The sequence below is a fragment of the Rhinopithecus roxellana genome, chromosome 4 (genome assembly GCF_007565055.1).
Source record: "Rhinopithecus roxellana isolate Shanxi Qingling chromosome 4, ASM756505v1, whole genome shotgun sequence".
Lineage (NCBI taxonomy): Eukaryota > Metazoa > Chordata > Mammalia > Primates > Cercopithecidae > Rhinopithecus > Rhinopithecus roxellana.
The window spans coordinates 145,664,819-145,686,038 of NC_044552.1; the positions used below are offsets into that span (position 1 = coordinate 145,664,819).

At 40.3% G+C, this 21,220-nt stretch overlaps 1 protein-coding gene across 2 annotated transcripts; it reads right to left on the reverse strand.

Annotated features, from left to right (window-relative positions):
* Window positions 1–451: 451 nt before the first annotated feature.
* Window positions 452–20,489, reverse strand: LTV1 (LTV1 ribosome biogenesis factor). Of its 2 annotated transcripts, none has more exons than XR_747895.2 (11): window positions 20,283–20,489; window positions 19,152–19,283; window positions 17,573–17,746; window positions 13,597–13,684; window positions 6,851–6,992; window positions 6,295–6,550; window positions 3,727–3,854; window positions 2,046–2,185; window positions 1,369–1,421; window positions 978–1,147; window positions 452–847 (listed from the first exon to the last, which is right to left on the reverse strand). XR_747895.2 is itself a non-coding variant. In XM_010362606.2 (11 exons), exons 1-11 carry the CDS (start codon window positions 20,283–20,285, stop codon window positions 737–739), a joined length of 1,428 nt encoding a protein of 475 aa, XP_010360908.1. In that variant the 5' UTR covers window positions 20,286–20,489; the 3' UTR covers window positions 452–736. The 2 variants fall into 2 exon arrangements, 1 of the variants encoding a protein (XP_010360908.1); XM_010362606.2 differs by having other exon boundaries at window positions 978–1,178.
* Between the last annotated feature and the right edge of the window lie 731 nt (window positions 20,490–21,220).

Sequence of the window (21,220 nt, forward strand, 5' to 3'; positions counted from 1 at the left end):
GACAAACTCTCCAGTTTAAACTGAAATAAATACTTCTGATTTTGAACTAGGGACTCACTGAAGTCAAATAAGTTTTCTTATTTCCTTGACTATTCTGTTTCCTGCCTTCACTGTTCCTAAATCTCAAAAGCAAGCCATCCAGTAATATAACAGGAAATATGAATCTTAAGAACCTTAATATTCAGTTTTACCACCCTTTTGAAATAGTCCTTTGTATACAGCAAGGAAAAACTCAGCTTCCTAACAGTGGAAACTTCTCAGAAAAACTCATCTTACACTAAACAGAATAAAGTCAGCATTTCAAAATTGAGTTTAACCAGGCCACTTTTCTATTTACAGCAAATTAAACCATGTAATTCCTGAAAAGGCATGGAGAGGATTCAAAGAAATATTTGAAAACATCTGCAAAAAACAACTATGACAACCATACAAATAAATGAATACAATTCCATTCAAGTTATGAAGATATTTTCCTTTAATTTATCCAAACATTTCACATTCATGAAGTCATTTATTTCAGAGCAAATGTAAGCTTATATTAAAAATTAAAACATTACAGTATTTACAAGACAGTTGGCAGGGGACACTTGCTGGTATAAAAATAATACAAATACTGTATTTTCCTCTTATCTGCCAGTAAAATGGCAAACAGTTATGTCTTTCTGAAGGTTCTAGTCAATGACTAAAGATAATGAAGAGCCCCTAATAAAGTGCCTTGCCCTGTATGCTCCACTGTCTATAGCTTTAGACCCTCAACATTCTTCTTCAAGTTCTGCAGCTCTTTTTCTTGCCTTCTTTTCTCCAGTTTAAATGCTAACTTGTTAGCTTTCTTCTCCACTCTTCGTTCCTGTTGTAAGTACAAGAATATACTTGTATTATTCTTATCTTTAAACTGATACAGGCTGCTTTTACAAAATTCCCCTAATTTCCCCTCCACCAGCTCTTTGTAAACCTCACATTTGAAAAATATTTTTTACCTTGCGCTCTTCTTTGATAGCTTGCTTTCTTGCTCTTTTATGTTCTTTGCTTTCATTTTTAGAACGTGGCTGGGTTGATACTTTAGGAAGGTCACTGCCATTAATCATCTGTATTCTTTCAGCTTGCTTTGCTGTGAGTCCTTGTTTTGGTAAGACATTGAGAGGTATTCCTGTTTTAGAAGATATTTGAATTTGTTTGGGCTGAAATATAGATAAAATGGTACTAGAGTTATTTCTCATTCCTATTAAAAAATAGCTCATTAATGGCATACTGTTGATGCTTTTTCTAATATCACTGCTAGCCACCAAGATAAAAAGTTACTGAGTGAAAATGTGCACTCTATTTTTTAGGCACTGCATCCTTCAAATAGCTTAGCACACTAGGACTTACCTTTGGTTGATACTTGATTAGCTGTGGATGGTTATATAAATTTGAGTATGTACCTAAACAAACAAATAAAAGTCATGTATCAATAAGCACACTTTCAGTTCCACCAAGCATTACTGAATTCCTACTATATTTCTGACTTTGTGTTTTCATGGTGCAAAATAACATTGGAGTCTCTGATCAATGTTTTATAAATTGCTTACAACTCAATATTGGAATATTACTCTTTCTAAATAATTTTTCACAAACTTCCTAAAAGCATAACTCTTATTAAAATATAAGCATTTTTTCAAAGTTGATATATATATATATATATATATTTTTTTTTTTTTTTTTTTTTTTTTTTAGAGTTTCGCTCTTGTTGCCCAGGTTGGAGTACAATGGTGTGATCTTGGCTCACTGCAACCTCCACCTCCCGAGTTCAAGCTATTCTCCTGCCTCAGCCTCTTGAGTAGCTGGGATTACAGGTGCCCGCTGCCATGCCTGGCTAATTTTTGTATTTTTAGTAGAGACGGGGTTTCACCATGTTGGCCAGGCTGGTCTTGAACTCCTGACATCAGGTGATCCACCTGCCTCAGCCTCCCAAAGTGCTGGGATTATAGGCGTGAGCCACCGCGCCCAGACTAAAGTTGATATACTTTAATACTTTAAAATTACTATCATAAAGTGAATATACTTACTACAAATAGATTCACAATCCCACTTCTCTTTGGCTTCTTCAAGGACTACAGTAATCATTTCTTCCTCCTCAGACTCATCAAGCTCATTCATTGGCAGGTCTTGATCCTCCAAGGGTTCAAGGGTATTCAATTTTACACAACTTTTGGATGAGTTTTTAAAAGTGAAGACCGAGAGGGGGGGAAAATGACCTCTTATTATACTATGTCACTAAAACTGCAATTTCTAGCTGTGGAAAAAAACCAGCGTTTTAAAACGCACATATTCCAGTGACCTATCTGTCATTTTCTGTCAAACTCTGTTCTACCCAGCCCTGCCTTTTCCCTCCAGTGAGTTTTGGATATTCACTTAGCTGATAGGAAGGTAACATTCTAGCTGTGTCTTTCCAAGGCAGCTTCCTAAGAAAACAGGTTTTTAAAGCCTAAAAAAGCATAACTCATCTTTCTCTGTGAAGTATTCAAATATTTTACTCAAACTATACAGCTCCTTGTCCTGCTATGGGATCTATATATTATAGTGATCATGGAACATCAGACCTTTCTAGCAGATTTGAACACTTCATCAGTTTCTCTCAGAGAAGAGTCACCCTGGTGTGGATGCTGATTTGCCAAAATAACCAGCTGGTCAGTTCCTCTAATCTAGCTGGAGAGACAAATTCTTATCTTTCCGCGAGATGTAAATACCTACTTCTCAAAACACTTGGCATTTCAGAAAGATGAAAAGAGCATATACTTGGAATAATTCTTCAGCCCAAAAGACTAGAAATATCATCTTATTTCCCACGGGGAATGTGTCCCTTTATTTCTTTTTTTTTTTTTTTGACACAGAGTCTCGCCCTGTCACCCAGGCTGGAAGCAGTGGTGCTATCTCAGCTCACTGCAATCTCTGTCTTCCAGGTTCAAGCGATCTTGTCTCAGCCTCCCAAATAGCTGGGATTACAGGTGTATGCCACCATGCCTGGCTTGTCCTTATATTTCACACTCTAATAATACTCATGTTTCTATCAAAACCTTTAAGCAAAATAAAAGTAAAAAAAATTAAAAATGGGCTGGGCGCAGTGGCTCACGCCTATAATCCCAGCACTTTGGGAGGCCAAGGCGGGCATATTACATGGGGTCGAGTTTGAGATCAGCCTGGCCAACATGGTGGAACCCCGTCTCTACTAAAAATACAAAAATTAGCTGGGCATGGCGGCATGCCCCTGTAATCACATCAGCTCAGGAGGCTGAGGCAGGAGAATCACCTGAACCTGGGAGGCAGAGGTTGCAGGTGAGCTGAGATCACACCACTGCATTCCAGCCTGGGCAACAGAGCAAGATTCCATCTCAAAAAAAAAAAAAAAAAAAAAAAAAAATTAGAAAACGAAACACATTCTACCATGACTCTTCTCAAGTCAAAGATATGGAAAAAGTGGCTCCTCGTATATTCCCATTACATTCTACTTCAGAATGCTTAACACCAAAATGTAGGCAAAACAGATGAGCTATACATGAGCCAAAGTTTATGGAAAATGTACCACTTTCTTTTTTCCCCCCTCCTTTTTTTTTCCTTCTTCATTTTCTTAATATGGATTTTGACTAGGTTAATTTTTTCCTCAATTCAGTTATACTATAGACCTTTCTTCGGAATTTTTTCTTTTTTTAAAAAAAGAACAGATAAACAAGGAAAGAAAAGTCACTGTACTTCTCTGCCTTTTCTTTATAGTAGTCATTCAAAACTTCCTGTAAGCGATTACTGTCCACTTGAATAGAACCTTCCAATTCTGCGTTATCCAGAGCTCCAATTTCATCATCATCATATTGCTCATAAAACTTGAATATAAACAGAGAAAAGATACCATGAAAAGCAAATGTACTCAGTAAGACTACACATTTAAAATTTTTTTTACATTAATTTTATTCTTACATAATAGTTATTTAGGTACTATCACAATTACCATTAAAATATCAGTAGGTACTATCACAATTACCATTAAAATATTAGTAGGGATTTAATGCAATAGGATGTGGAAGATATTTTTGCTCAGTACTTTAAGACTTACATTTAGACTAAAAATAGGCTTCCATTTAACATGTAAATGAAAGGCATTATTCTACTCAGCTTGGAGAACAAAATGCTAGGCAGCACAGATTACATCAAAACATTTTTGAAGATACTTTTTCTTTTCTTTTTTTTTTTTTTTAAATATCTCACTGTCTCCAAGCCTGGAGTACAGTGGCGCGACCATAGTTCAATGCAGCCTCAAACTCTCAGGCTCGAGTGATCCTCCCTCCTCAGCCTCTGAAGCAGTTGGGACCACAGGCATATGCCACCACACCCAGCTATTTTATTTATTTTTGTTAATAGAAACAGGCTCTGCATTGCCCAAGATGGTCTCAAACTCCTGGGCTCAAGTGATCCACCTGTTTCGGCCTCCCACAGTTCTGGGATTATAGGCATGGGCCACTATGCCCAGTCTGAAGATATTTTCAAATTCCTTAGTTATGCAAACTAAAAGATTGTGCAACTGAAAATTCTCCCACTAATGTACGTATTTCGTTCTTGTCTAGACAATAATTATATTATGCAAATGGTGTTGACACTGTTAAGCTTTGACAAAAAGTAAATGGGGGGGATATATCTCCTGAAGTGTGAGATGTGTAGCAACAGTTTGCTTCTCCCTCAAGAGAAGAGGGAAAATAGTATTAGGTGAGAAGGTAGCAAGGTAAGAGCCTTTATTTTAGATTCACCTTGAAGGAAACTATTCCTTCATTCATTTATCATTTATGGAACACTTTAAACTTCTACTACATGCCAAGACACCATTTTAGGCTTTCAGATGTATCCATGAGCAAAATACAAAAAACTCTCTACCCTTGGGGAATTCACATTCTAATCTGAGACAAATCTATACGACACACACAATAAAGAAGCACAACATTAGACATGATGTTAGGAGGTATTATGTGCTACAGAACCAACAACAGGATAGGTGGGATTAAAAACCTTATAAACAGTCTATAGGCTGGGATCACAAACCCTGGAGCTAATCTGTTCCAACAGAACCAAATACAGTATATGAAAATTCAAACTTTCAAAAGCGTCTTATACTCTACTTCCATTATGTTCCTCAGTGTTAGTTATGTCTGAAAACTCCAGATGAGAAATGGAAAGAAATGGAATTTTGATGTGCTCAATGAGGCCAATACTTCAGAAATACATCTTATGGATTACTGTTGGAGAAATTCAGAATCAGGATGTCAGAATTCAAGAGGGACAATAAGAACGTTTGATCAGTCAACTCCTTTTGACCTATACACGTTCTTTCCAGAATCAAAACTAGGGTGACTGGCCTCACAGAGTGCGTAAAGGGAAAACAATAACTAGGGTGCTTTTATGCTCTGTTTTAATAAAGAGATACGTTGTTTTCAACACTCAAAAGTTTTAGCTTTGGGTCCCAATCTCTCTTTTTAAAAAAATTTAAAAAACAAGGCACAAAGCAAGGCGCCTAACATCTACTTAGCTCACGGGCGGATTGGTTGACTTGGCCAGAGGATGGTCCAGCTTCCAGATCAACCTCAACCCGCTTGGCTTCATCAAGGTCCTCTACTGGATTGCTTCTATCTTTAGATTCACCTTGAAGGAAACTATTCCTTCATACATTTATCATTTATGGAACACTTTAAACTTCTACTACATGCCAAGACACCATTTTAGGCTTTCGGATGTATCCGCGAGCAAAATACAAAAAACTCTCTGCCCTTGGGGAATTCACATTCTAATCTGAGACAAATCTATATGACACACACAATAAAGAAGCACAACATTAGAGATGATGGGGGTTTTCAGGGCCACTTCTGGGGGTTTTAAGGGCCAAATAGAAACTCATGTGAGTTGTCCTACCACAGTTACTGAGAATAAAATGATTACAGCTACTTTTGGTTATCCATTCAGGTTGAATGAGGCATCATTTGAATCACCTCCAGGTGTAAGTGTGTGATATCAACTGGAAAAGTCACATCCTCCTAGGTGATTACTCTTCTTCTGCACAGTTCTATGCTCCCTTTGCAGTCTTTGTGCTCCTGTACTGCACTGATACCCTTCTGCTTTATGCTGGCTACATGAACCTATAGCTGGATAGTTGCAAATTTCCTATGATTGACTTTGTGGTTGGTGAGCACTTCAACCTGGGCTAAAGTTGACAGGTATTAAAAAATATATATATATATATCACAAGATAGTACTAAAGCATCCCTTATTTGGGGACCTTACCTTCTCAAACCTCTCATCATGTAGGGTCAGCTGTTCATTTCTCCTCATGACTGAGGAAGTCATCGAATACTCGGTGAAGCGACTTTTTGTTTCCTCACTCCAGAACAAGTGATCTGCTATAGCTCTGTGGGTTTTTCCGGGCACAGACATACGATCTTCATCTGACAATAGGCCTGCAGAGTCATAGTCATCACTGCTATCTCCCTTCTCATCATCCACATCTTCCCACTCGCTGTCATCTTCATTCTCAGATTTCCTAAAGTAAAGGTCATAAATTACCTACCAAAACAACTTAAAAAGTAACAGAACAAAATCACTTTACGCAAGTAAAACCGGAAAGTATTTCAGGAAAGGTTCTTGTCTAGGCAGGAGGGTGTTTGATCAATCCGGTTTGGTAGGAAAAGCAATAAATCTCACATTTTCTGCTCTAAAATACAGAAGTCTCAGATTAAATGCTCTTGAAAGTCTCTTCCAACTGTAACGTTCTATGGTTACCATCCCACTGAAGCAGTAACACTTAGGTCATCATCTCTGCTTTGAAACAAACCACACATACTGTATATCTCTTCCCTCTTCCTCTCCTGTTGACTTATTGGCCTGAAGAATAAAGTCATCCTCAAGCAGATTATCTGGATCATCAAAGTCAAAATCATCATCAAGAGCTGCAACAATGTCAGGATCAAAATCCAGTCGAGGTCCTAGAAGGAAAACAAAAATTGAGCAACAATTCCCAAAATAGCAACAATTCATTCATATAAGGACCTATGATAGCAAGAGTCTATTAATATATTGAAGATAAAAGAATGATTAAGAACTAAGTTCAGTCTAGTGAAGAATAGAGTGATCATTCCAAGACAAAAAAAAAAATGCTGCCTCAGCCCCAGTCAGGGACTTATAAATAAAACTCCCATCTCCCTGGGACAGAGCACTTGAGGGAAGGGGCGGCTGTGGGCGCAGCTCCAGCAGACTCAAACCTTCCTGCCTGCTGGCTCTGAAGAGAGCAGCAGATCTCCCGGCACAGTGCTCAAGCTCTGCTAAGGGACAGACTGCCTCCTCAAGTGGGTCCCTGACCCCTATGCCTCCTGCCTGGGAGACACCTCTCATCAGGGGTCAACAGACACCTCACAGAGCAGAGCTCTGGTTGTCATCTGGCAGGTGCCCCTCTGGGAAAGAGCTTCCAGAGGAAGGAACAAGCAGCAATCTTTGCTGTTCTGCAGCCTCCGCTGGTGATACCCAGTCCAGAGGAAGGAACAAGCAGCAATCAGTGCTGTTCTGCAGCCTCCGCTGGTGATATCCAGGCAAACAGGGACTGAAGTGGACCTCCAGCAAACTCCAGCAGATCTGCAGCAGAGTAGTCTGTTAGAAATAAACCTGACAGAAAGGAATAGCGTCAACATCAACAAAAAGAACGTCCACACAGAAACCCCATCTGAAGGTCACCAACAACAAAGACCAAAGGTACATAAATCCAAGAAGATGAGGAAAAACCAGCACAAAAAGGCTGAAAATTCCAAAAACCAGAATGCCTCTTCTTTTCAAAGGATCACAACTCCTCACCAGCAAGGGAACAAAACTGGATGGAGAATGAGTTTGACAAATTGACAGAAGTATGCTTCAGAAGGTGGGTAATAACAAACTCCTCCGAGCTAAAGAGGCATGTTCTAACTCAATGCAAGGAAGTTAAAAACCTTGAAAAAAGGTTAAAGGAATTGCTAACTAGAATCACCAGTTTAGAGAAGAACATGAATGACGTGATGGAGCTGAAAAACACAGCAAGAGAACTTTGTGAAGCACACACAAATAACAATAGCCGAGTGGAAGAGAGGATATCAGCGATTGAAGATCAACTTAATGAAATAAAGCGTGAAGAAAAGATTAGAGAAAAAAGAATGAAAAGGAATGAGGCCGGGTGCGGTGGCTCAAGCCTGTAATCCCAGCACTTTGGAAGGCCGAGACGGGCAGATCACGAGGTGAGGAGATCGAGACCATCCTGGCTAACACGGTGAAACCCCATCTCTACTAAAAAATACAAAAAACTAGCCGGGCGAGGTGGCGGGCGCCTGTAGTCCCAGCTACTCGGGAGGCTGAGGCAGGAGAATGGCATAAACCCGGGAGGCGGAGCTTGTAGTGAGCTGAGATCCGGCCACTACACTCCAGCCTGGGCGACAGAGCGAGACTCCATCTCAAAAAAAAACAAAAAGAAAAGGAATGAACAAAGCCTCCAAGAAATATGGGACTATGTGAAAAGACCAAATCTACGTTTGACTAATGTACCTGAAAGTGACGGGGAGAATGGAACCAACTTGGAAAACACTCTGCAGGATATTATCCAGGAGAACTTCCGCAACCTAGCAAGGCAGGCTAACATTCAAATTCAGGAAATACAGAGAATGCCACAAAGATACTCCTTGAGAAGAGCAACCCCAAGACGCATAATCGTCAGATTCACCAAGGTTGAAATGAAGAAAAAAATGTTAAGGGCAGCCAGAGAGAAAGGTCAGGTTACCCACAAAGAGAAGCCCATCAGACTAAGACTGGATCCCTCAGCAGAAACCCTACAAGCCAAAAGAGAGTGGGGGACAATACTCAACATTCTTAAAGTAAAGAATTTTCAACCCAGAATCTCATATCCAGCCAAACTAAGTTTCATAAGTGAAGGAGAAATAAAATCCTTTCCCCACAAGCAAATGCTAAGAGATTTTGTCACCACCAGGCCTGCATTACAAGAGCTCCTGAAGGAAGCACCAAATATGGAAAGGAAAAACTGGTACCAGCCACTGCAAAACATACCAAAGAGTAAAGACCATCAATACTATGAAGAAACTGCATCAAATAACACGCAAAATAACCAGCTAGCATCATAATAATAGAATCAAACTAACACATTACAATATTAACCTTAAATGTAAACAGGCTAAATGCCCCGACTAAAAGATACAGATTGGCAAATTGGATAAAGAGTCAAGACCCATCAGTGTGCCGTATTCAGGAGACCCATCTCATGTGCAAAGACACATACAGACTCAAAATAAAGGAATGGAGGTTATTTACCAAGCAAATGGAAAGCAAAAAACAGCAAGGGTTGCAATCCTCGTCTCTGATAAAACAGACTTTAAACCAACAAAGATCAAAAAACACAAAGAAGGGCATTACATAATGGTAAAGGGAACAACGCAACAAGAAGAGCTAACTATCCTAAATATATATGCACCTAATATGGGAGCACCCAGATTCATAAAGCATGTTCTAAGAGACCTACAAAGAGACTTAGACTCCCACATAATAATAATGGGAGACTTTAACACCCCATTGTCAATATTAGACAGATCAACGAGACAGAAAATTCATAAGGATCTTCAGGACTTGAACTCAGCTCTGGACCAAGTGGACCTTATAGACAGCGACATAACTCTCCAGCCCAAATCAACAAAATATATATTCTTCTCAGCACCACATCGCACTTATCCTAAAATTGACCACGTAACTGAAGTAAAACACTCCTCAGCAGATGCAAAAGAACAGAACTCATAACAGTCTCTCAGACCACAGTGCAATCAAATTAGAACTCAGGATTAAGAAATCCACTCAAAATTGCACAACTACTTGGAAACTGAACAACCTGCTCCTGAATGACTACTGGGTAAATTAACAAAATTAAGGTAGAAACAAATAAGTTCTTTGAAACCAATGAGAACAAAGACACAACATACCAGAATCTCTGGGACACAGCTAAAGCAGTGTTTAGGGGGAAATTTATAGCACTAAATTCCCACAGGAGAAAGCAGGAAAGATCTACAATTGACACCCTAACATCACAATTAAAAGAACTAGAGAAACAAGAGCAAACAAATATAAAACCTAGTAGAAGACAAGACATAACTAAAACACAGCAGAATTGAAGTAGACAGAGACACAAAAAACCCTTCAAAAAAACCAATGAATCCAGGAGCTGGTGTTTTGAAAAGACTAACCGCTAGTCAGACTAATAAAAGAAGAAAAGAGAGAAGAATCAAATAGACACAACAAAAAATGATAAAGTGGATTTCACCACTGATCCCACAGAAATACAAACTACCATCAGAGAATACTATATAACACCTCTATGCAAATAAACTAGAAAATTAGAAGAAATGGATAAATCCCTGGACGCATACACCCCCCCGAGACTAAACCAGGAAGAAGTCGAATCCCTGAATAGACCAATAACAAGTTCTGAAATTGAGGCAGTAATAGCCTACCAACCAAAAGAGAAGCCCAGGACCAGACAGATTCACAGCCAAATTCCACCAGAGGTACAGACAGGAGCTGGTACCATTCCTTCTGAAACTATTCCAAACAATAGAAAAAGAGGGACTCCTCCCTAAACTCATTTTATGAGGCCAGCATCATCCTGATACCAAAACCTGGCAGAGACACAACAAAAAAAGAAAATTTCAGGCCAATATCCCTGATGAACATCAATGTGAAAATTGTCAATAAAAAACTGGCGAAACAAATCCAGCAGCATATCAAAAAGCTTATCCACCACAATCAAGTCGGCTTCATCCCTGGGACACAAGCCTGGTTCAACGTAATCCATTACACCAACAGAACCAATGACAAAAACCACACGATTATCTCAATAGATGCGGAAAAGGCCTTCAATAAAATTCAACACCTCTTTCAAGCTAAAAACTCTCTCTCCATAAACTAGGTATTGATGGAACATATCTCAAAATAGTAAGAGCTATTTATGACAAACCCACAGCCAGTATCATACTGAATGGGCAAAAGCTGGAAGCATTTCTTTGAAAACTGGCACAAGACAAGGATGCCCTCTCTCACCACTCGTATTCAACATAGTATTGGAAGTTCTGGCCAGGGCAATCAGGCAAGAGAAAGAAATAAAGTGTATTCAAATAGGAAGAGAGGAAGTCAAATTGTCTCTGTTTGCAGATGACATGACTGTCTATTTAGAAAACCCCATCATCTCAGCCCAAAATCTCCTTAAGCTGATAAGCAACTTCAGCAAAGTCTCAGGACACAAAATCAATGTGCAAAAATCACAAGCATTCCTATACACCAATAATAGAGAGCCAAATCATGAGTGAACTCCCATTCACAATAGCTACAAAGAGAATAAAATAACTAGGCATACAACTTACAAGGGATGTGAAGGACCTCTTCAAGGAGAACTACAAACCACTGCTCATTAGAGAAACGCAAATCAAAACCACAAGCAGATACCATCTCACGCCAGTTAGAATGGCAATCATTAAAAAGTCAGGAAACAACAGATTCTGGAGTGGATGTGGAGAAATAGGAACGCTTTTACATTGTTGGTGGGAGTGTAAATTAGCTCAACCATTGTGGAAGACAGTGTGGTGATTCCTCAAGGATCCAGAACCAGAAACACCATTTGACCCAATAATCCCATTACTGGGTATATACCCAAAGGATAATAAATCATTCTGCTATAAAGACACATGCACACATAGGTTTACTGCAGCACTGTTCACAATAGCAAAGACTTGGAACCAGCTTAAATGCTCACCAATGATAGACTGGATAAAGAAAATGTGGCACATATACACCATGGAATACTATGCAGCCACAAAAAAGGACGAGTTCATGTCCTTTGCAGGGACATGGATGAAGCTGGAAACCATAATTCTCAGCAAACTAACACAGGAACAGAAAACCAAACACTGCATGCTCTTAGTCATAAGAGGGAGTTGAACAATTGAGAACACATGGACACAGGGAGGGGAATATCACACACTGGGACTTGTTGGGGGATAGGGGGGCTAGGGGAGGGATAGCATTAGGAGAAATGCCTAATGTAGATGATGGGTTGATGGATGCAGCAAAACCACCATGACGTGTATACCTATGTAACAAACCTGCACATTCTGCACATATATCCCAGGACTTAAACTAAAAAAAAAAAAAAAAAAAAAAAAAGAAAAGAAAAAAGCAATGATGCTTCTCCTTTTAATATCCACTGGTAAAAATACTGTTCCATTATACATCTATAATGTTTAACCTTGTCTAGCATAATTCAAAGGTTTTGTCTGCAGGAAGAAACTGGGCTTTAAATTCACCTGTTAAAAGTAACTCAAATGAATAATTTTTAGACTGCTATACTTTGTCTTTTCTGACTATGAGATTTTAATAAATATCTACCTGTTTATTCAGATATATCCTTCCATCTATAAAAACACTAGCTCTAGGCACAGTGCTTAGGAGTTAGCCCGGCTCCACAAGGAGAAAATGAAAACAAACAACAACAACAAAACTCAAGTTCAAGACAAACTTTCAACTCCAAATTTATCATCTGACATGGCCTCCAACACCCTCTGCTACATGGCCATTGCTTAACCCTCTGGCCTCATTTCTTTTTAATCCATACCCTTCCTTCTGGGCCTGCTAAAACGTGTACAGTCACCTATATTCATGTTCTGTTGCCTTAGCACATACAGTCCACTGTCTGGAACATTCTCTTGTCCCCACCCCTCCCCTCCTTCTTCTATCTACCTAACTTTTACTTAAGAAACAAACTAGACATCACCTCCTTTAGCAAGCCTTGCTCAACTCTGTGAGGCTGGGATTGGTACTCCTCACCCCACTAGTATTATCTATCTATACTGTAATTTATCATTTACTGTTTATTTTTCCCAAACGAGGTAAAGTTTTGGGTCTGAGACTATGCTTGATTCTGTTTTAACCCAAGGCCCTACCACACAGACAGTGGCAACTCAAAAATCTGTAGAATAAATTAATGAATGAATGTCACAGGACAGGTGTTAGTTAATAATTAAGGCAACTCAGGAGAAAATACCAACACCACTTCTGTGAATTTTTGTGTTTGTTCTGAAATACAATGTTGGTACTAAAAATTAAAAACATTTTCCCCCAATATATGTGTAGATGGTAAAATGAACTTCTATAAAAATACCTGTATGCTCTTGGGAGAAACTCTGAAAGACAACAGATTATTTTTCAAAATTACACTACAAGTAATGATTAATAAATACCACTATGTTTGTAAGAGGTTACGTGAAGGTTACAATTCCCCTACTAGATTACCAAGAATAGTTTCCCCACTTTCTTCTTCAAACAGGAACTCAAAAGATGCAAGGATTTGATGGTAGGAATACAAAAATACAAAGATCACACTCATCCCTTCCTAATAATCCCTGATCTGAATTCCAGACATATCTCAATTGTTTCAATACTTCAATGGGGATAGAAAAATCCTACACCGTTTATGTTTTGCAAAATACATTTATCCACATAAAAAGATAAAGGAACTAAAAATACCTGAAACTGGAGCTGCTTTATTTAACAATCCAACATCTTCCTCAAACTCTGAAGCAAACACTGATGAAGGCAACTTAATTCCAGTGCTCTTGAAAAAGAAATTGCACAACGGTTAGGTTTATTTGGAAATACTTCTTAACTAGTGTACTGGGTTGAAGTCCCCCCAAAATCAATGTCCATCCAAACCTCAGACTGTGACCATATTTGAAATAGGGTCCTCTCAACTATAAGATGAGGTCTTACTGGACCATGGTCCTGTAATGAGACCAATGAGGACAGAGACTCACAGGGGAGAATGCCATGTGCAGATGACAGCAGACTGGAGTGAGGCCTCTATAAGGCAAGGAACTCCAAGGAATGATCACTGGTAACCTTCAGAAGTTAGGAATGAGCCATGCAACAGCCTCTCCCTCTAAGCCCCCAAGAAAAAAACCAACTCTGCCAATACTTTCATTTCAAACTTCTGACCTCCAGAACGATGAAGGAAGAAATTTCTGTTGTTTTAAGTCACCTAGTTTGTGCTAATTTGTTACTGCAGTCCTAGGAAACTGTTACAACTACATTCTATGTTCTCTCACCTGTGCTCCAGGTTGTATATATGTTAAACATGTGGCTGGGCGCGGTGGCTCAGGCCTGTAATCCCAGCACTTTGGAAGGCCGAGGCGGGTGGATCACCTGAGGTCAGGAGTTCAAGACCAGCTTGACCAACATGGAGAAACCCCGTCTCTACTAAAAATACAAAATTAGCCAGGCATGGTGGCACAGGCCTGTAATCCCAGCTACTCGGGAGGCCGAGGCAGGAGAATCGCTTGAACCTGGGAGGCGGAGGTTGCGGTGAGCTGAGATCGTGCCATTGCACTCCAGCTTGGGCAAAAAGAGCGAAACTTCGTCTCAAAAAAAAAAAAAAAAAAAAACAAAACATGTATATGCCATCATAAACTCAAAAGCAACTCTTTATAATTCATCACAGCGCTTTCTCTAGTAAATTATTCCATTTATCCCTCAGATCCCATGGGTTTTCACCATGTTTTAGCAAAAGAATGAAAACTAAGAAAGTTTAAATGGTCCACCTCCCTGAGAATGATCCAGTAAGTGAGATTCTGGGGTTCAAATCCCAGAGTTTCTTAACTCCACTTGCCTGAAGTTTCAAAACAAAATTAAACTTTTTCCTCTTAAACTAGAGATAATGTCCTAATCTCTAGTAATGGCACAGCCCTTGTATGAATTGGCTCTCTTAAATCCTTGGGTGGTTATAAATCATCTTGCTCTCTCCTATGTCCCCTAGAAATCTCTTACTTATAGTGATTTCACTCTATTCTTTGGGGGCATCATCTCATTTATAGTTAACCAAAACATAAATGACTGCAACCGCTCATATAGCTAGTCTATATCCAGTACAACCTCCATACCCATGGCTAGATTAAGCTCCTTTAATAGTTTTACCATGTGACCTTCTTGAGTTTCTAACAGGTCTCAATTTTTCACTCTGTATTTAAGGCCCTGGTTCTCAAGGCCCTATAAAATCAAGGCTACTCTGTGTATCCAAATTTCTCAGTTATTCTATATGACCATGCAAATCAAGCTCATTCCTCAGTCATGTAATAATGCAAAACACTTTACTTGGCATGCATGTGCCTGACACTGAACCACAATGCTAGCTGTCTCAGCACCCTGACTGAAAAAGTTCCTTCTCCTGTCAACAGTACCCACCACTTGGTGGCCAGCTCAGTTCCTACCCTCCCACATGAAGCTCTTTCTGATCACTGTCCTAGAACTTCCCTTGTGTGAACTCCCCGCCTTCTTCACACACTGCAATCTACTTAAACATGTGCTAGCCTACATTCCCTGACTGGTTCTTATGCTTGTTTCCTCTCCTTGACCAAACAGTTGATAATGTGAGGACAACCACCATGTGTTATTTATCTCTGTGCACCTTACCACCTGCCCTATCCTTAGCCCAGGAGGAGGCACAAAGCTGGAATGTGCATCCTCATTGGCTCACTGAGAAAGCTCTCTGAATTGGAAGCCTCTGAGGAGCATGAGTAAAGGCTACATATGGCAGTGTACACACAGCAAGATGTTATGGCTTCCAAAATGAGTTTCTCAGTAGCATAAACATGGGCAAAGATCTGTTATTTTGCTTTAGAGTATATTTTTAAGAAAATAGCTTTACTGAGACATCATTCACATACAATTTGCCTATTTAAAATGTACAATTTAATGTTTTTTAAGTATATTACATTATTAATTACTTAAAATTATCGTAAAATCTACATAGCGTTTTAGCCTTTAGGCTTTCAAAAAGGTACCTTTGTGATATTTATCCTTAGAAGTTTGGGGTTAAACACAAGGTCAGCTTGTGTTAAATGAATTTACGTTTGTGAGATATTTTTCAAATATTGAAAGAAAATAATCACATACACGATTAGAGTTTAAAGAGGAATTACTTTTTTTTTTAGAGGAGTACTGTGTTTTCATTGGTTGCAGTACTTCTCAACTACATGGTGTTTGCCCAGCTACTTTCCACAATGGCACCACCCTCTTTCTTTCATGTTAAAATCAGGGCCTGCTCAAGCATCAATCATTTCTATGCTGCCTTTTTACACTGTCTCACACTGTTTCTAGGGGTTATTCACTATTTCTAATCTATTTGAATTTGGTGGTGTGTTACAAACTAAAGTAAAAAAAGTACATGGGACTAATCCATATTTTTTCATAGTTGTACAGAAAACCAATGACACTTTTGTTTTTAAATACAATTCAGTTGTTCCTGTAAACATCACTGAATTGTCCATTTAAGAGCCTTATCCTGTTAAAAAATCAATTAGTGATTGCTTTTACTCAAAATGAATTAAGGATTAAAAGTACTGGTCAATACAAGCCAGCCAAGACTTTACTAAGAATTTTCTCCCTTAGATAAACAAGTTGAGTTACTATGGAACCCCTTCTCTCCCTCAACAGGTTATAGAAGGAAGTGAGCCAGTAAGTCCCTACTACCAATAAAGCCTTGAGGAAGAAGAAATAAAGAAGTTGGTTCTCTATGACAGAGATGTGGTGGGATTTGGGGCGTTACAAAAGAGTCACAACCTAGTTAGTGAAGAAGCAGCTGCAGTTACTATCTTTCTTTGGGATGAGATCCTGAAACCTAACCTTTCTAAGTCTCCTTAAGCAACCAGCTATTGCCTGTTAAGAACTACAATCACATCTTCCCCAAGGAAAGGCATGCCTAGACCATGACAGAATTGGGGAATAAGGGGCAGGGTAAACTGGTGCCCTTTCTATCGCTTACCTTTTGCTTATAAACCTAATGAATGTCTCCTTTTTTTAAAGTGCTAGGTGATGTAAAAGTTTCCCACAGGGAAATTTACTCTACATCAAATTAAAAATAAGGTCACAAAGGCATACAACATGGGCATTCTTCACATAAACGGGAGAGAAAACAGAACTTAGACTAACAGCACTAATTTCATATAAAGACGTACTATCATTTCTCCTGAAAGAGAAAGTATTAAAGTGGACCGAACATTAGTTTACAAGACAGGAATGTTATTATCATCCACTCATTCTGTTTGCTTATGAGTAGCCTGCAGCTTTTACAGAAGTGTTAAAGATCTAAATATTCCATAAAAGTTAAGTCCTATCTTAGAACAGTTTATGATCCTGAAACAGTTATGTTGTTAACATGTAGAATGTCAGCTGCTTTTCTCCTATTGAAAAGTGCTAACATAGCCATGTCTATCAATCGAAAGTTCTAAACCTATAAAAAGGCTGTTGCATTGACACCTGCCACCAGAGAAGAGGTGACCTATTCTCTCCTGATGGTACACACGTGCATACACATACATAATTTTAAGTGGAGGCATGGTCTATCTTTGTGCTCTTCATATGGACACCATTTCTTGCCCCAAACAGTTATCTTGATTTAAAAATGATTTCTTCACCTCACTCCCACACTTAAATTGCTGAAAAGCCTTACTGGAATGACTAGTGATTCTTCTTTCTCCTCTCTTCGGTTGTGTGCACTGAAGGTACTTGAGGGAATAAGCTCTGAGGGCCCAGATGGTTCCTTCAGGTGCTGCAGGTAGTCATAGTCATCATCAAAGAACACTCCATACTTCCTCTGTTCTGCTCGCCTTTCCTCACTGTCTATCTATAAACGAAATGGAATTAGTACTTTCTTCACTGTTTATCTATAAACAAAATGGAATCAGTACACCTTCCAACGATAAGGCAAGGGAATATTACAATGAGTATAGCTTTCCAAGTAGGAAGCAGATGGCACATGAACGTTTTGGCTGATGGGAAAAAGACAATGCTTGACAAACAGGAAATGTACAGCTTCAAAACCAGAGTGCTACATAACATTAAAATGGAATGAAAACACTCATGCTTTCAAAAGGGCAATAAAAATAAATAACAATTGCTCCTTCCACTAGACATTTATGTGCAACATTCTGAGTCACGAAATATACATACAACTTATTTTATCGTCTATTTGGAGGGTTATAAGACTTGGGGGGGCCAGGTGCAGTGGCTCATGCCTATAATCCCAGCACTTTGGGAGGCTGAGGTAGGAGGATCACTTGAGCCTAGGAGTTCAAGACCAGACTGGACAACATAGTGACACCTCGTTTCTACAAAACAGTTTTAAAAATCAGCCAGGCCCGGTGGCATGTGCCTGTAGTACCGGCTACTCTGGAGGCTAAGGTGGGAGGATCGCTTGAGCCCAAGAGTTCTTAGAAGCTGCAGCGAGCTGAGATGGAGCCACTCTGCATGCCAGCCTGGGCAACAGATACTTGGGTGCCTTGAAAGGTAAGTACAATTTCTTGTATTTATATGCAAAAAAAAAAAAAAAAAAAACTTCTCAACATACAATAAAACTGGTTTTACTGAAAAGCTAAACATGGCCCATGTCCCCCAATACTCTGCTTCCCAACACTCTGTTTCATAATATCTACACTTAATAAGTAGAGTCTAACATTAAGTCAATCTTTTCGAGGCTCCCTTGCAAAGTTCCCTGAGCTAACCAAGCTAATCATTTCCTAAGATGAGCAACCAGGAGGCAAAATGCAGTTTGTGGTTATAAAACGGCAGGATCTTAGAGAAAGCACAGTTTGAGCATATACGGGTGCCCCAAATAACATCATGCCACATTGTAGCTGGTGCTTTGGTAAATATTTACCATTATTCTACAAGATTTGCTCATTTAAACATCTCTAATAAAGATCTTTGTCTTCCCAATCAAAATAACACGAATGATGTAAAAATCAGCAAATTGTACTGAAAATTAACTTATAGATTATTTCCCAGAATATAAGTTATCTGAGAATAACAGCTGACTTAACAATTTATTAAAACTATTAACATGGCCGGGCGCGGTGGCTCATGCCTGTAATCCCAGCACTTTTGAGGGCCAAGCTGGGAGGACTGCTTGAGCCCAGGAGTTCGAGACCAGCCTGGGCAACATGCCGAGACTATTTACTTAAGAAAAAGAAACAAACACACAAAAAACTATTGTCTACCTACAAACTGACTGGCTAAAGAACAGGACCTACTTTTTGTGTGGGCAACAGAACCCTCTGGGGTGCAGTCTCATCTGCTGCTAATGGATCTCGTTGGCTCCGGTGGACCAAGTGAAAAGACACAGCTTTCTTCTTCTCTATAAAGGGCTTTTTCTTCCTGTGAGGCTTCAAAGGAACAAAATCACAATTAGTTAAAACAAAACAAAACGACAGAGAACAATTCCATAGTTCACATATCCATCTTTAGTAGTCATGTTAAAGATAAATACTTTTTAAAAATCTACACTTCTAGGGCAGGCAACATCAGCTGTGTTCTGTAGAATCCATACTTAACCTTCCTTCAACATACATTCCTTGAGCACCTACTTTGTGCCAGACCTTGTTATGGGAACTGAGAATACAGAAGTGGGAAAGTCAGATAAAGTCCCTGTTCTTAGCAAGAAAATCAAGATAATTTCCGGTGAAAACATATAAGACAGTGACGTGAAAATGACTTAAAAGCTACTTTACACTGGCTGCTCAGGGAAGGCCCCTGGCCGACTGAACCAGAATGACAAGAAGCCTGCCACAACAAAATTTGGAGTAGACAGCTCCACATAGGGCATCTACCAACCAGCAAATAAAATCACGATACAAACAGCTAAAGTTTAGTAAGATCCATCATCCACTTCTACATTCTTACTTCGCTATTCAATTTTGATTCTCTAAACTGTGAAACCAATTAAGTGGCTTTACTTTGGGCCCAATCTTATGCTCTCCCACAAGTTCCCTTTCTCAGAGCAAACAGGCAGACACCTGCCACTCCAACGCTGAGGGAGACCAGCAGCTCCCTCTGCTCGACCCTAAGAAGCACAGGGTAGTGCGTTTGTGTCCGCAGTCACAAGCTTTTAGCTAACAGAAAGCGCACAGGGCTGCAGGCTCCCAGGGGTAAAAAGGAGGCCATTCTCCTCTCCGGGCCACATCGCAGGGAGGCTCGGCGGTGCGAGACTGTAATTAGCAAAGAATGCCCGGGGTGGTGAGGATGGCCCATTTCAGAGTACTGTGCCGCAAGCAACCTCTGGCACGACCCAGACCCAGGCCGCAATAGCCAAGGCATTACAGGAAGCAGCCTGGCCTCTGCAAAACCGCAGCGCCCGGCCGCCGAAACAAGTAAGGCTTGCTCACCATGCTGCAGCCGCGCGGCGCTCACCCCCAACAGGGGCGGCGAAGATACCCTCGAAGTCCGGCGAGGAGACCAAGGCCCAGCCCAAGGCCGCCTCTGTAGGCCTCACCACACGTGCGACCCCAGCACCCGGCGATAACGTCACCCAGTGGGCCATGGAAATGGACCAATCGCCGAGAAGCTGATGGGTCGTGACCGGAAGTTACGTAACTCGCTGCGTCTACACGATCGCGAGAAGCTACCGGGAGGTGGGGCTGGCTTAGCTCCCAACCCTGAGCGGGCTGTGTTTTTCCTGCCTTTAGTCTCCCGCCGGGGAAAGGGAATGGCGGGCCTCTTTAGCGTTGAGGCGCCACAGAGTGGTTTCTGCTTGTGGACGAACCTCCTTTTATAACTCCCTCTACGGAGACCAGAGGGGACGAATCTAGCATCGCCGTTGACTTGTGTCCCTTACCTATTCCCAACCATAAAACAAAGCCACGGACACGGAAGGGAGGCGACCACCCCGCTTGGGTGCTGGGGTGCTGGGGTCGCCAAGTTTCAGGTTCCCTCTCCGGGTGGTGGCGGAGTCGGTTGCCGCAGCAACGGAGGCCGGGGCCTTGCCTTTATAGACTGCGTCAGACTTGATCAGGTTTTATTTTCCACTGTTTCATGAACTGCTTTCATGTGCCCTGTTAACCAAACCCCCGCGACTCTGTTAACTGTAGAGGCATTTGAACTAATAAAATATATTCAGAATCTCTGGTGTTTGAATGTTAACTCTCTCCCACCGTTTAAACAAATATGCTATAAGCACGCATTCTTAGGAAGACTTCAGGCCGGTGTTGGCGCATTCACATAGCTTTTCTTGGACAAAGGTGTGTGGTAAATGCAATCACTTTCATCAGCAGGCCTTTTTTTCAAATTTGTTTCCACCACTTCCCAGTTTCTGGTGACCTCTCAA